Genomic DNA, 15332 nt, shown 5'->3' with positions numbered 1-15332 from the left:
TTTAATATGAAAATGTACAATCTTTTTATGCACGTTAAATGAAGCCCCTAAGAGCTTTATTTAGCATTTTCCATTTTGAGATAGTAATCAAGTTTGTTTAAAGGATAAAGATCCCGTAAAAGTGTAAAGTTATACCAAGGATTTATAATAAAGGACTTGTAATTTAATAGAATTGGATTAAGAACTGAAAAATTGTCGGTTTAAGTTTTAGTGGAAGAACGTGTGAAATATTATGCGATTTTCTTTTTTCTTTTTAACGTTTGTTTTTTTTTGTCAGAATTTGTTTATCTCATATGTACCTACCGGGCAAGCTGTAATTATGGTAGTTCATAGGGAAAACCCCTAATGGCGGAACTTGAACACTTATTATGGAGGGGCGGAACTCAATGACGCATAAAATTTAATTTTGTTAGAGAGGCTAATGTGTATCATGAAAATTATTTTTGAAGAATATATAAATAAATTATTATTAAAGATAAATACTTTTGGAGGGGCTGGAACCCTCTTTGGCCCCTTAAAAGTTTCATCCTTGAAAACCCCCGAATAGATCGTTAAATGGCACGACATCTACAACATTAAATGCCATTTGGGGTAAAACATACGTCCCTTTGAATTTGAACCCTGATTGCCCAAGGAACAAACATTATTGAAGGTCTAGGATGACACTCGATTATCAACGCATTGATGTTTGTTAATATTTGTTTTTTCAAATTGAATCATATTATAAACACAGATAAGCGATGCAATCAAATATTAAAAACATACTCGTAACAATAACAACTTTATATAATATAAATATACAGTACGACATTAATAAATTTAACCAGAAACCAATTATCCACACTAACAATAGGCAACACCATTTTTGCCACATATCTTACTTCATTACAAATTTTGCCCCATTTACACATGCACCAGTTCTCCCCACAACATCAAGATTGTGATGTAACAACCACCATATGTATAAAAAATTAAAAAAAATAAGAGATAATTAAATTAAAAGATAACTCACACACACACAAAAAAAAAAGTTTCTTTAATTAATTGCATGCTGGCTACCACACTAAAAAACTACTTAATTTAACGACAGAAGAACATGTAATAAGAAAATCACAACCATTGATCCACTTAGCCGATCAGCCGCCGACGACTTATGAGGATTTCGTGGCGGATCTTTGTAGTAATAAGGGAACCATGGGACTACAGGGTCAGGAGATGGTGGTGCACCACCGTAAAAGGTAGGTGTTTGAGGGTTATAAGGATAAACATTAGACGGTGGTGAAAAAACAGCAATCGGGGGAGGGTAATTCCCCGTTTGAGATGGCGGTGGCAACGTTGTAGCCGGTGGCGGCATATTGCTGCTGCCACCGGCTATTGGTGGTGGGTTGCATGGGTAGGGGCATTGAGCCACAACTGATAGTGGTGAGTTGAAGGTTGTGATAATAAGTAGGAAGAGAGTGGATAGAAATTGTTTTGAGGACATATTTTTTGTTGAAAAGTTTTAGACACAAAAATTACAATGGTTTGAATGAAATGGAGAAAAATGGTTTAGAAGTCATTTTCGTTACGGTGATTGATTTCAATATTTGTTTTGTCATTTGGTGATCATGAAGTGGCCGCGGCTACACATATTTATCAATTATGAATGAGTGAGTCATGCATAATAAACTCGGTTCTTGACTCTTGAGTCATGCCTCAGTCAAACTCAGCAGGCTCATAAATAAGTTACGAAATATCATCTTGAAACTCTTGTATGAAAATAATGTAAGATATAAATATATATAGACTCCTAAATGAACCGAATGAAGAAAAACGAAATGTTATTTATGTTAATTTGTTCATTTAAATTTAACAAACTCTTCATGGATATATAACCGATTAACCGTACATAATGTTGTCTTTATATTCATCTATTTATATTTATGAACGATAAAAATAAAATGAACGAATGCTAACTAATGTATTACATTACTAGAAGCTGACATTACAAAACATCTAAACTCTGATAAAAGTTATGGAATCTGCTTATATGTGGTTGTTTTAATTAAGAAGTTTTACAGAATTCAAGTGGCTCAAATAATACTAAAGTCAATACTATACGTTATAACTATGACCATAAATGATCACAAACATAAACCAACAAATCTTTATATAAACGTGAATGAACGAATTTGAAAGACATGTTCATATTCGTACGTTCTCTTAATTAAATAAACGAACATAAACAAACTTACTATTGAATGCCTCAACTAACAATTTATATCAAACGTTTAGTTCACTTACAATTTATCAAAAGAACATGATCAACTACAAATAATATCATAATTATCCATAATTTTAGGTAGCGTGAATAAATTAAAATTCTATTCACGTTTTTATGTGTATAAAATTATGTTGAACTAAAAGTGTGTAGAAATTTATCTACACTAAAAGTTGTGGTGTTTTAAAAGTATACACTTTTTAGTGTGAGACAATATTTGTAACTAAAAGTTGTGGTGTTTTAAAAGTTGTGGTATTTTAAAAGTATACACTTTTAAAAGTATAAAATTATGTTCTATTCACTTAATTTGTAACACAATATTTGTTCACACTAACTAAAAATGTAGTGTGGACAAATAGAGTGTGACAAATTAAATGTGAAATTTCACACTAAAAAGTCTAAACTTTTAGAATATCACAATTTTAGTGTGGACAAATTTTTACACTTTTAACTCAACATAATTTTACACACATAAAAGAGTGATAATTTTTTTAATTTGTTTATGCTAACTAAAAGCGTAAATTATTGTAATATTATTATATGTAATAAACTGACCTTTTTGGGTTATTGATTCATTATTTGTAAAAGGGAGAGAAGGTAGTATATCTATATCTATACTATATTATAAAGCAGATTCTTTCAGGATTTTCAACATTGAATTGAAATTTTCAATATTGATTTTAACTACATCTCCAAAATACCTCTCTCATTTATTCTATATTTATCTAAAATAACCATAATACCCTTTCTCTCTCCTCAAATCTCAACCAATCATTTTTTTTCTCCCTCCTTCATAAATCATTTATTCCTCCAATTCATTAAAAATCTTTTATCTCAAAAATCATACGTCGATAAATTATAAAAATTGTTTGGGTGTTCTTAAAATTTCATGCTCTTTCATTAGAGATGTCATTCGATATACTTTCGACGAATTTTTAAATCCGATGGCGGAGGCCGTAGGCATTTGACTATCACACTCTCTGACCTAGCTATCACCCCCACCATCTCACCGCCGCAACGCGCAGGTACTCACTCTCATCTATTATAAAGGAAGTAAAGATATGATTGAGAAGTTGCTATAAATTAATTATTAATTAAAGATATATATAATTTAAAACCAATATTTTCTGCATATTATACCAAAAAGTAGCGATCATCACACAAAAAATCCGGTCATTCTCTTTTGTTGTTAGTTCTAAATATTATGTTTAGCATGTGAGATGATAGGTATTAAGGGACAAAAAGATATTTAAAAATGAAGGCTCCTAATTGGCTTCTTCTTATTTATATTCTGTTCCAAACTTCCAATTATTGTCCTCTTCGACTTTAAATGATCAAAACCACAAGACATTGCTTCATTTGTCTAAAACCATCCCAAATATAAAGAAGGAAATCAATCATAAATAGATAGATAATATGGTAAAACTTGAAACTGATAATTCTTGAATTCAAATCTAGAATTGGGTACACATAAAAAAAAAAAAACATGTCGTTGAGCTAAAATTTATTGTTTAAAAAAAATGTATTATTTTTCTTATTTATACACAGTTATCCAGAGTCTGGACAACATTTACCACAGAACTAGCTAAAATCTATAAGTTTTGTTTTAAAACTTTTTATTTTCACTAGAGAATTTAAAATATTTTGAAAAATCATACACGTCAAACAGTGTGTAAACTAGAGTTTTACTTGCACACGTTGTGTAACTAGAGTTTCATTAAGTGTACAATATTATATGTTAGAAGAAATTTTGATCGACTTTTTATCTAAAAATTTGACACTTTGATTCAATAAAATTAATGTATATTTATTTTTAATGTAAGCAAAATATTTTCAATATAAAAGATATGAGATTTCTTAAAAATGAATTTTTCTTATAAAATTAGAGTTAAGTATATAAAGAGACATGTTGATATGCTATACTTAGTTCAAACATGTCATTCAAAAAGAAAAAAAGAAAAATATCTACGTTAATAGTGATAATAATAATATTGATGATGTTCAAGTCAAACTTTATGCTCTACTAGTGTACCTGTAGTTGAATGGATAACTCACATCATGATTAATTCATTAAATATATTTCTAGTATTATTCAACTTTGAAAAGGATCCAATGGATCGATCGAGAAAATTTTATTTCTATCATTTTTTTAATTTTAATGATAGTTTTAGTCTGTTAGATGTTAATGATTCAAATCTAATAACATCTAAGGTAAGAGTATGCTGAAAATTGAAACTCACGTATACAGTCAAGAGTAAATGGCATTTTATAAAGCAAATTACTTATGAAGAACTTGAAACAAACCATTGATGTTTTTGACCCCGTAGACATTTTACTCGTGCATTCACTGTAGAGTAATCAAATTAAGTTGTTACTTACAATCACGTATCTATTTATTTATACTATATTATAAAGTAAAAAATCATGTTTAAATTTTAAGTTTTAACATTAATTTTCTCAAAATGTTCCCCTATCAATTTTATATTTATCTAAAGTAACTATATTACCCTTTCTCTCTCCTCAAATCTCAACCAATCATTTTTTTTTCTCTCGTTCATAAATCATTTATTCATCCAATCCATTCAAAATCTTTTATCTCAAAAACCGTACATCGATAAATTGTAAAAATTATATGGGTGTTCTTAAACTTTCATGCTCTTTCATTAGAGAGGTCATTCGATATACTTTCGACGAATTTTTAAATCTGATGATGGAGCCCATACGGCTAAACATTTGAATATCACACTCTATGACTTATCATCTCCTATGACCTGTCACAATCTATGACCTATTACTCTAACATCTCATCGCCGCAACGCATGAATACTTGTTCTGGTTTCGAACTATAGAAAACCTGAGGAAACAAAATTCTTACATATATACGTACTATATATGTTAACAAATTGCATCGATCATTCGCTTGTCATATTTAAACGGTTTGTATATAGTTTATTTTATGTTTTGGTTTATTTAAACAGGAAGTGGTTATATGGGAAAGGAAAGAACATGGAGTGCGGTGGGTGCAGATCACCTAACTTTTTCACAATCTCGATAGTTCTTAAAATAATTGATGTATGAAGTTTGGATGAACAATAATTCAATTTTATACGATTATTAATATTCATCTAGTATGATTAACGAATCGACAATATTTATTTACAATTGATTTTTTTTATCTAGAGAGAAAGTAAATATGATTAAATAACTACTAGATGGGTGTCCCGTGCGTTGTAGCGGTACCATTAAAAAAATGATAGTTGATTGTGGTGATGATGGATATGGAAGGCGATGGTCGTAGTGTCGGTGATGATGGACATTGTCACGCTGGAAAGTGATAGTATGAAAGAAAGGGAGACAAAGAAATGATGTGAAGTGAAGGTGTGTTATTTATTTTAAGGTTACGGGTAATATAAAGATATTGTAAAAAATGCTTAAAGTCTTAAACCTTATTCTTAGATTATAGATAGTTAAGATAGTTAAGACTTAAGACTTTTATTATATGATGGACATTATTATTAATAATAATAATAATAATAATAATAATAATAATAATAATAATAATAATAATAACAAAAGAAGATGTATTTATTTATACTATATATCCATAAGTTCGATCAAAACGATATAAAAAAATTAATTTTTAATTTATTGTATTTATGTTATGTTATATATCTAATAAGAAAAGATAAAAGATATTATTAAAAAGGGAAAAATTCATAAAAGGGTAATCTTTTTACTCAAAATTCTTAATAAGGGGAAGCTATTTAGTTTTCGTCTATTAAAAGGATCTCATTTTCAAAAAATTCTCAACAAAGGTAATATCGTTAATTAGTTTTTAACATCAACCTTTCGTTAAATGCCAAGTCGACTTGCCACGTCATTAATAATTGCTGACGTGGAGGAAGAGATTAGGTGTGAGAAATCGTTAGACACAAATATCATATTATATGTATATGTACTCATAAAAGTATAAAACAGATTGTTAAAGAAAAAACACGATCTTCCGTAAACTCTTTTTATAAGTAACTATATGATATATACCGGATCTAAATCCAAACTTTTAGATTCAATGGGCCATTCTTTTTCACACAGCCGCTAGCTTGCATTTTGATACAATCCAAGCCTTGATTTTTAGTTGTTCATTAGTATTAAATTAGCACTCTTCTTGATCGATTATTAAATCTCTAAACCGAATTTGAATTTGTTGTTGACCGAGCAAACCAAGAAAAAAAAAAGATTTGGAGGGGGTGGAGTTTTCTTTTGCCGCCGTGAAACCTACACTAGCCACCTCTAGACTAACGGCTGACCACAACCGCCGTCGTCATATTCACAAGACCACAATTCCGTCGTCGGATCCCACCAACTCTGATGTATAGTCAGATCCCACCACCGATACCACTATAATCAAACCCCACCACCAACGCTCACAGAGGTGGTTGCAGCCAACTCAAGATCACACACATGCTTATTGTCAAGAGGATACATAGGCAACACGAAGGTCCTGGTCCGCTTGTCATTTGGAGTCGATAGTTCTAAAGAAGGGGTAATGAAACTCGCTGTTAGATCTGAGAATATTCCTCATCCAATTGATAAATTAGGGTTCATGATAAAGGGGGAAAAAAGACGCATAAAAATAAGTTGGGGTATTTTTTGTTGTATAATATGGGGTATATAGATTTTTCTTTCCCAGTCAAAGGTCCACATCAGTAATTTTAATGACGTGGCAAGTTGACTTGGCATTTAACGGATGGTTGACGTTAAGAATTAACGATATTACCTTTATTGAGAAAATTGTGAAAATCAGATCCTTTTAATAGATGAAAACAAAATAGTTTCCCCTTATTAGGAATTTTGAATAAAAATGTTACCTTTTTATGTATTTTTCCCTATTAAATAAAATAAGAATACTTTCAAGGTTTTATTTTAGTTAATATTTATATTTAGATACTAGTGAATATTAAACCAAAACTGTTTTTTTTTTTTTTATCTTAAACTGGGATCATCTATATTATCTTTAATAAGTTTGTTATTTATAGCCTTACATCTATAAATAAAACGCAATAAAACATTATACATGACAGTTGTAAATAATCTAATATATGAGATATTTAAGAGTATTTATACATACTTAATTATACTAATTACAAATATACTTTTAAGCTAGGATGAAAATTGTATTATTAGTTGAAACATATCTTCATTGATAATGTGTTTTTGAGTTATATTAAATGAAAAAAAATGAAATGATGAGATAAAAATGAAAGAGATTGAATTATTTCAAATCATCTTAAATGTGGAAGGAACATTTTTATATTAGAAACAATTATTTTCAAATCATATCAATTCATTTCTTTTAAATAAAACTAAAAAAAGTAACACAACTTACTTCATAATCATTTGGGTTCTATCCCTTTCTTCTTAAAAAACTTAAGAACACAATGTTAGACTCCAAGAACGCAAGGTATTTGTTCTTGTTCCCCTGCTTCAATCGAATCCTAAGGTTCCACAAATCTCAACAACCATACGAATTTGGGTGATGACGAGAAACGTGATGATGTGTACGATAAATTGTTGAACCAATATATATGTCTTAAACCATATAGTTTTTAAATCTTTAGTTTTTGAATCAAATGTTACTGAATTAATGTTTTTTTTTATCATTATTATTGTTGCGTAGGAAATTAAAAGAAATAAAAAAATAAAAGCAAAAACATTATAAAGTCAGTTATCTTTATGTAAATGTTTTTTCTTTAAAACCCTAGCAAGACGTTAGAAAACAAAGTATAAAGTTACAAATCCAAAAATAAAATTAAACGTTACACAATCTAGATTTTTTCCAAAGTTTTAACAGCAATGATTGTAAAATAGGTGAAATACTCATGTTACGTTACAGATTTGAGACGAGAAAATAATCTCACCAACGAAAGTCATGCCACAAATTTTCAGTCAGTATTGTTTTTATACAATCTTTATGTAAATATTAGAACAAATTGATACTCTATATAGTAGATTAGTAGTCTCAATACTAAAATTAAAGTATTCCCAAAAATCAGTTAATTTTTTTTTTAATTTATTTTTAGAACGACAAGTATATAAATATAAAAAGGATCTAGCAAAGTATCAGAAACCCATAATACAAGAGATAATTACAATATAATTACAAAAGTAATCACGCTATTTTTGAGCCAACAAACACTTAAACAACACCTAGATACTTCCCGTGGCTTGAACTTGAGGATTGTAAAAAGAGTGGAAAAAAATTAGTGCTAATTATAGTGACCTAAAAAAATGAGAAAAATCAATTTTTTTTTTAAAGGCTTGACTAAACAAAACAAACATCGTGGGCCAGACGTGGCATTCAAGATTGATTCTATCTTTACCCATCTGACAATAAACCTCTGACAACACATCATTACCTTAACATTTCACTTTTAAGGATTGCAGAACCTTCTTTTTATTTTTAATTTTAACATGAAAACGATATAGATAGTCCCGAGCGGTGATTAGTATATTTTAGATACCAATAAGTTTGTTGTATATGATTTTTTAAGCATAATAACAGGAGATGATTTTATTCGAAATAAAATACTTTTATGGCATATTTTAACAAGTTAAAAGCCCCGGATTATATTTAGCATTTTTTTTCAACATTTATATGAGATTTTTATGGGTATAAATTCTCTAACTAATTTGAACATGACTAAAAAATTTCAATTATTAAATTAAAATTAAAAGTCAAAACTTTGATTTTAATGTTAAAAATTTGGTTTAATAACAATAACAAATAGAAAAATAAAAAATTGAAGACAAGATTAAACACTACTAACTGTACACGATTTGCTTAACTTATATTAATTATTTAGACAAGAATGTAAATTGCAATAAGTAAAGAATAAGAACAAGAGCAAAATTCAAATACAAAAATCTATGCAAGTCTAATCATATGTATCATTGATTTATAAATAGTGAATACATGGTCGATATATTACAACTTGACTTATAAGAAAGTAAATGAAATGAACATACAATTGTTAAGTATATATAAACTTAAACAATTTACAAGAGAGGAAATAAGTGACACACACTTGTGGTGATCACAAACAGAAGTGTTTAATGTGTGGCTGTGTTGCTTTATAAAGGGGAGGAATTAGGGCAACACAGTCTTGCTTTGATAGTGATAGGATGGTGGTTGTCGAGATCCTATTGGCTTGAAGTACTTGCATCAGAAGTCTCTGTCTTCTTTACCAAATCGGGTATGAGAGAAACCTTTCTCTTTTGGATTCAACTGCAACTTTGCCATACAAAGTATAATACAATTGAAACAACGACTATGTGACTCTGTCTTCTTCTAATTCAAATTCTTCTCGATTTGACAAACAAATTGGATAAAAATGTATTGTTGGCATAGAGTTACTGGACTCGCCAGCTGATGACTTCTCACCAGTGATTAAGTGTTGTCAGCGAATCCTTGACTCAAGGACTATCCATAATTAGGAAATGAGGACTTAATTTCAATATGTTAGTTACTATAATCGACATGTTGTCATTTTCTTAAAGCCCGGCAACTAGCCCCACACACACCGACACAATCCTTGATGCTATTGAGTTTCTTTCGTTTCTTTGAATTCCAAATAGGCCGTAGTGTTAGTTTTTCTTAGGTAGAATGGATTTATAAACCATTTCTTGGTTGTTTCATGAAATTAATTTTAGAAGTTAAAAATTAAAGGAAAAAGAATATATATTTTTCTTAAAATAACGTACTATTTTTCTGAAAGCCACCAGAACCATTAGGCAAAAGATAAAGAGATAAGACATGTATTGAGACGTTTGAGTTGCGTCGGCAATGGAAACACCGGTTGTCATTTGTCAACCTTTTTTTCAATTGTTTCAAGACTCCTAAATTCCTAAAGTCTTTCCAATATTATATTATACGAGTAATTAATATATTCTGCAAAATTTAATATATAATTTCTCCTTGTTAGGAAATCTATATATTCAATACAATTAACAATAAAATAACTTACATATATAACTAATTTCTATCCCATTCTGAAATCAATTAATCATATATATGCAGAAAATGTGGAAAAACAATCATTATGATACTGTCAATAATATATCTACCTAACTAAAATCTAAAACAAAGCAGAAAAGATGCATGGAAAAACAAGAAAGACAATTATAACTATAGTGGCTTAGATTATTATACGTATACACAGATATATACATCTATGTAATATATGTAAAACTATGAATGTACGTACATGAACAACATAAAAGATGAATTTAAAGATTTATTCAAGAAAAAAATTCGTATACAAATAAAATAAAAAAGTAGTCAAATTAAATGCTACTACCACCTTTTTTTATGATCGATCACAAAAAAGATTGCTCTTTTCATCTTGATAGAATCTGATTCTAATTCCAACCTTTTTTTCTTTACACATAAAAAACGAACTTTGTAATATATAAATTCTATATATATAATTCACCAAAAAGCCAACATGCCAATTAATAACCAAAACACCACCATACTCGCTGGCGCCACCGCAAATCTCTTATTATTACTATCAGCCGCCGATACACTTTGCACAACTGGATACAAGTCTCCTGGTGGACCAGTAACATAACTAAAATCTGGCGATTGCCCACTTCCACCGCCTCCGCCTCCTCCTCCGCCGCCGCCGCCGCCATGTGGTGGTGGTGGGCACTTTGGACTAGATGGTTTCTTGGGTGGTGGCGGAGATGGTGGTGGTGGTGATGGTGGTGGTGGTGATGGTATTGGTATTGGTGGTGGTGGACTAGTATAGCAAGTTGTGCCACAAGGACAACTACCACACTTAACTTCACCGTTTTCATCGAGCTTTCTTGGGTTCTTTGCCTTGATAGGTGATGGGATGATCGTCGCGATTACTGCGACGATCAAGAATACCATGATTCGGAATTTGGTAGACATGTTTTGATGCTGAATACAACAGGAAAAATGTAAAAGTATTTTGGGTGTTGATGTAAAGGAAAAAATAAAATTGAGTGATTATTTGGTGGTGGTGGATGATGGTTATTTGGTTAAGGAGTATTTGGAGTGAAGAGGACTTAAAGTGTGTGTGATTTATGTATGTTATTATGGGGGGGTGTTTGTTGTCTAAGTTGGTGGGTTGGCTTAATCTATAAGTCACCACTCAATTTCGTTGTATATGCATGTGGCATTACCTAATGGTTGGGCCCCCAATTCATTCATATAATATATATGCTCGATCAATCCTTCTCAATGTGTGTTTATAATTATTTTTTTTAACTTTAAACCCACTTAACTCACTTAATATTAACGCTTGTGAATGTGACTTTTAAAAAGTATGCTTGATTTTGATTGAATTTAACTTCTTAATTAGATGATCTTGTTTGATCTCTTCCAAAGTATATTTAAATAAAAATGATCGATATGATAGATCAAATAAACTCAAGTATTAAACCCATATCCTTTCCATAAAAGATTGATTGGGTTTCCATTAGAAATTTTTGGTTATTGTGTGCATATGCTCTCAATGATTGTAATTGATTACAAAATAATTTATTAAAAGTGATATATACCACCGGCAATATAAATCATTTTAAGCATGTGAATAGTAATAGTTTATTCTCATTGAATTATTTGGTGCATATATACACATATATATGTTGAAAATTATGTGTATATATATAGAGTGTACCTAAACAAGGGCATGTGAATAAGGTCATCCCAACCTTAAAGTTAGGTTTGATGATGACATTATTGTATCATATTTTAGGGAAGACGTATATTGGACCATGTTCAATGACCTTAGTTAGCTCAAATAATTGAGCAAAATCACACAAGAGAATGCTATTTTGGGTTGATGGTTTGAAAATAGATGGGCTGGATAGACATGAAAAGAGAGACCATATATGATTAATTTTTCTCTATCTCTTCTGTATGTGTAATAAAGTACAAGTATGGTTTTCCACTTTTCCTTAATAAAAATAAGCAAATTGTTTTCAAAATACTTTAAATTGTCTCAAACAGGGTCGGAACAAAAAACGTTTTTTGTGTGCTAAAACTTGGCAAAAAGTTTGGACTTCAGGATTTGAACTGTACTTTTTACTCCGAAGGGGCCAAAGCCTCTACACCTAAGTGGTGATGGTAAATTCGGACTTTCTAACTAATTACCACTTTAAGCGATTGCTTTACTGGCCTGACGGTGGTTTGTAAGAGGTTAGCCCACCATGGTCCTAACTCGTCTCTGTTCATGGACTAATGCGCCTAGATGAGTAGATGGGCTGGTATTAATTAGTTCTCTATTTCTTTTACCTTTTCTCTTTGGACAAATCTATACAAAAGCTCGATAAGCAATATCTTAAAATTAAAAGAAAAAAATGGGGCAAAAGTAGCATAAAGAGGGAGGTGATTTGCACTCATTTATTGTCTTCTTAAACAAGTTAACCTGTTTCCGGGCAAACCCAATGTCCCAATCTAGTACGTTTTGACCAAGCCAATCACATTTGAGCCCGTCACCCCCTTCGCCTCCTCTACGCAAAACCATCAAAAGGTATATACTATTCTAGCATTCTGGATCCAATAGACCATAAACCATTACTTTTATAAACCAAGTAAATTTACTAGAAATTAATATGCCCCATTCCTTGTCACAGAAGACCAACATATTTCAGTGTAAAAAGCTTTCTAAACTAATCCTAGCAAAAGATTACTTAAAGTCAATTACCAATACAAATGTGACATGTATTTATCTATGTATATGTGATGCATGTTTTGAGAGGGAATGCAAATTGTCATTTGATACTTCAATAAGCTGAAGTGTTGACTAACAAATAGTTTGTGTCAAATTCTCTCTGGCTGACTGGCTCAGTCAACATACAAAGTGAAACTAAAACGATAATATAACGTGAGATCAATGGAGACAATCATCACGGGAGTGGGGCGGCTTCCACCACAATTTTCTTATCATTCTGTATCCTGGGAAGTGATGGTTCTGGTGGAACGTGAACTTTATTCTTCGGTATTGGCGGGGAAGGTGGAGGAAGTTTGTTCTCTGGTACCGATGGAGTTGGTGAGGCAATCTTATCATTTGTTTCGGGTTCTGGCTTTGCTAATCCGACCTTTTCTCTAAGAATCTTGAATTTTTCCAAGATCATCTTCTTCATTTCAGCTTTACTCATACGTGCCTCAGCCGGTTTTGGTGATAATAGAGTGACAGCACTGAAAGACGTTGCGGTTAAATACAATGCTAGATTTCTTCTTGAGACGTTCATAGAGGGTTTCTCAGATGCTTCTAGCATTTGAGACTCTTTGACCTTTACCTGCATTATTGAGAAAGGAAAAAGAAGAGGATATACGTCAGTATTGGGACTGACGTATAATATATGTCAAAAAGATATTCTGCAATGAAGATCAAGTTGAAGGACACAATACTTTATAAAAGAGCAGAAGATGGAAACGTTTAACTGATATGGGTCATATAGCATAACCATTCAATACGATCATCCAAGCTCTCAAGGTCCTTCAAAGGGGTTAACCATGACAATTTAGATTAGCCCGTGATGTGAGAGAAATCGTTTAATCCTATTGGAGTAACAAGTCTTTATTTTTTCATCTTATTAGCAAATACAAAATGCTATACATTTCCATCATTGGGTCATGGTCCTAGTGATATACGTGATGACCGATCAACCAACAGGTTGTAGTTTCTATTTTCTAATTCCATTACGGACATCATGTAAATATGTATGCATATATATATATATATTTTGTGTGGATGTTTTATTTGTATGATTATCTTTCCAAGCTATGCAGTTTCATAAACAATCCAAGTATGTCGGTTGATGTCAAATAAGGGGGGAAATCATAGGTGTTGCTGTCCTAACATCCAAGGGATTCAACATGTGAATCTGATAAACGGCAAACTTATTATTATAATATTTTTCTGATAAAAAATCTGCTGGCACGGATCATTATCCCATCAAATAAGTTACTCGTAACTGTTTCCTCCAAATCTTCTTCTTCTTCTTGTTATTATATATTCTCAAAGTGTAGTAGTATTCACTTGAAACTAATTGAACAAGAAATGTACTTACATATTTGAACATAACATACACATATAATTGATTAGTGTATGTATATATGGAAAGCAATTACAATACAATCACTTTCGAATATTAATAAACAAATCATAGAAATTAACATAATTAAAAGTAAACTCGGTCTTCAATTCATAGACGCAGGCAGTTCATAGATTTGCAGTTTAATTAAAACAATTAAGTATCACTTCAACCAAATACTTTACAATACTTCATATACAAAGCCGACATTACATAAGTTACATACAAACATATAAACACGTACAGGAGAGGAGGCTAGACATATTGAAAATGAACTACTATATGTAATGTGTGTGTGGCGAATGTGTTTCATATATATCGTACATGTTTTAATTTCTGGCTAGCTAGCAAGACTAATTATTATTCTTTAAAAAATAAATCACAGGGATGAACGGGACCTGGAGAGGAAGAGTAGGTGGAGGCAGCTTCGCATTAGATCCGGTCACTGTCACCGGAGGCAGAGATCCGGCCATCATTTTAGCTGTCAAGGAAACCATTTCAACAACTTACAAAACAGATCAAAAGGCAGTGTAGTTTGATTAGTTAATTAGTGATCTCGGTGTTGTTGAAGTCGGAAAATACTATAAACAAAAAGTAGTAGTAGATTTGACTTTGGGACTCGGAAAGTCGAGTCAAACAGTATTTTTGGAAGTAGGTGTGCAATGCGCTAAACAAGTTTATTTTGCTATCTACACACCTTCTACTTTCCTCTTTTGCTTCCAGATGTCCTTTCTAATTCAGAGTACTTGTGTTTGTGTTTGCTTATTCAATTTAATCAGCTCTTTTGGAAAACAATTCCAACTTTAATCAAAAACTTTTATGTGTTAACTTATTTCAGCATGCCTATGTGTATTAGCTGAACAGTTAAGTTTTTTTTTTTTTTTATATATATATTTTTTGGAAAAAGTCAGATTCAATTCTTAACACCTTCATATCAAATTAG

General features: G+C 31.0%; 3 protein-coding genes across 3 annotated transcripts; all 3 read right to left on the bottom strand.

Moving 5' to 3' along the window:
- Window positions 1-1075: 1075 nt before the first annotated feature.
- On the bottom strand, window positions 1076-1483 carry LOC122610814 (classical arabinogalactan protein 9-like). Its single transcript, XM_043783769.1, has one exon. It carries the CDS (start codon window positions 1481-1483, stop codon window positions 1076-1078), a length of 408 nt encoding a protein of 135 aa, XP_043639704.1.
- An 8956-nt stretch (window positions 1484-10439) lies between these two features.
- LOC122578999 (formin-like protein 18) lies at window positions 10440-11415 on the bottom strand. The gene has a single exon (XM_043751077.1). The coding sequence runs from the start codon at window positions 11214-11216 to the stop codon at window positions 10749-10751; it is 468 nt and encodes a 155-aa protein (XP_043607012.1). The 5' UTR covers window positions 11217-11415; the 3' UTR covers window positions 10440-10748.
- Window positions 11416-13041: 1626 nt separating this feature from the next.
- LOC122579032 lies at window positions 13042-15073 on the bottom strand. The gene is made up of 2 exons (XM_043751116.1): window positions 14788-15073; window positions 13042-13591 (listed from the first exon to the last, which is right to left on the bottom strand). The coding sequence occupies exons 1-2, from the start codon at window positions 14884-14886 to the stop codon at window positions 13199-13201; spliced, it is 492 nt and encodes a 163-aa protein (XP_043607051.1). The 5' UTR covers window positions 14887-15073; the 3' UTR covers window positions 13042-13198.
- Between the last annotated feature and the right edge of the window lie 259 nt (window positions 15074-15332).

Source organism: Erigeron canadensis, chromosome 8, assembly GCF_010389155.1.
Source record: "Erigeron canadensis isolate Cc75 chromosome 8, C_canadensis_v1, whole genome shotgun sequence".
Classification (NCBI taxonomy): Eukaryota; Viridiplantae; Streptophyta; class Magnoliopsida; order Asterales; family Asteraceae; genus Erigeron; species Erigeron canadensis.
Note: the sequence above shows the minus strand (reverse complement) of the source record. Positions and strands in the feature narration are given on the sequence as shown.

What these genes read in the sequence shown, in the direction of transcription:
- LOC122610814 (XM_043783769.1), bottom strand. Translation starts at nt 1,483, where the DNA reads ATGTCCTCAAAACAATTTCTATCCACTCTCTTCCTACTTATTATCACA.
- LOC122578999 (XM_043751077.1), bottom strand. Translation starts at nt 11,216, where the DNA reads ATGTCTACCAAATTCCGAATCATGGTATTCTTGATCGTCGCAGTAATC.
- LOC122579032 (XM_043751116.1), bottom strand. Translation starts at nt 14,886, where the DNA reads ATGGTTTCCTTGACAGCTAAAATGATGGCCGGATCTCTGCCTCCGGTG. An exon ending in CACCTACTCTTCCTCTCCAG is followed by an intron (nt 13,592 to 14,787) that starts GTCCCGTTCATC and finishes TCAATAATGCAG; the next exon opens with GTAAAGGTCAAAGAGTCTCA.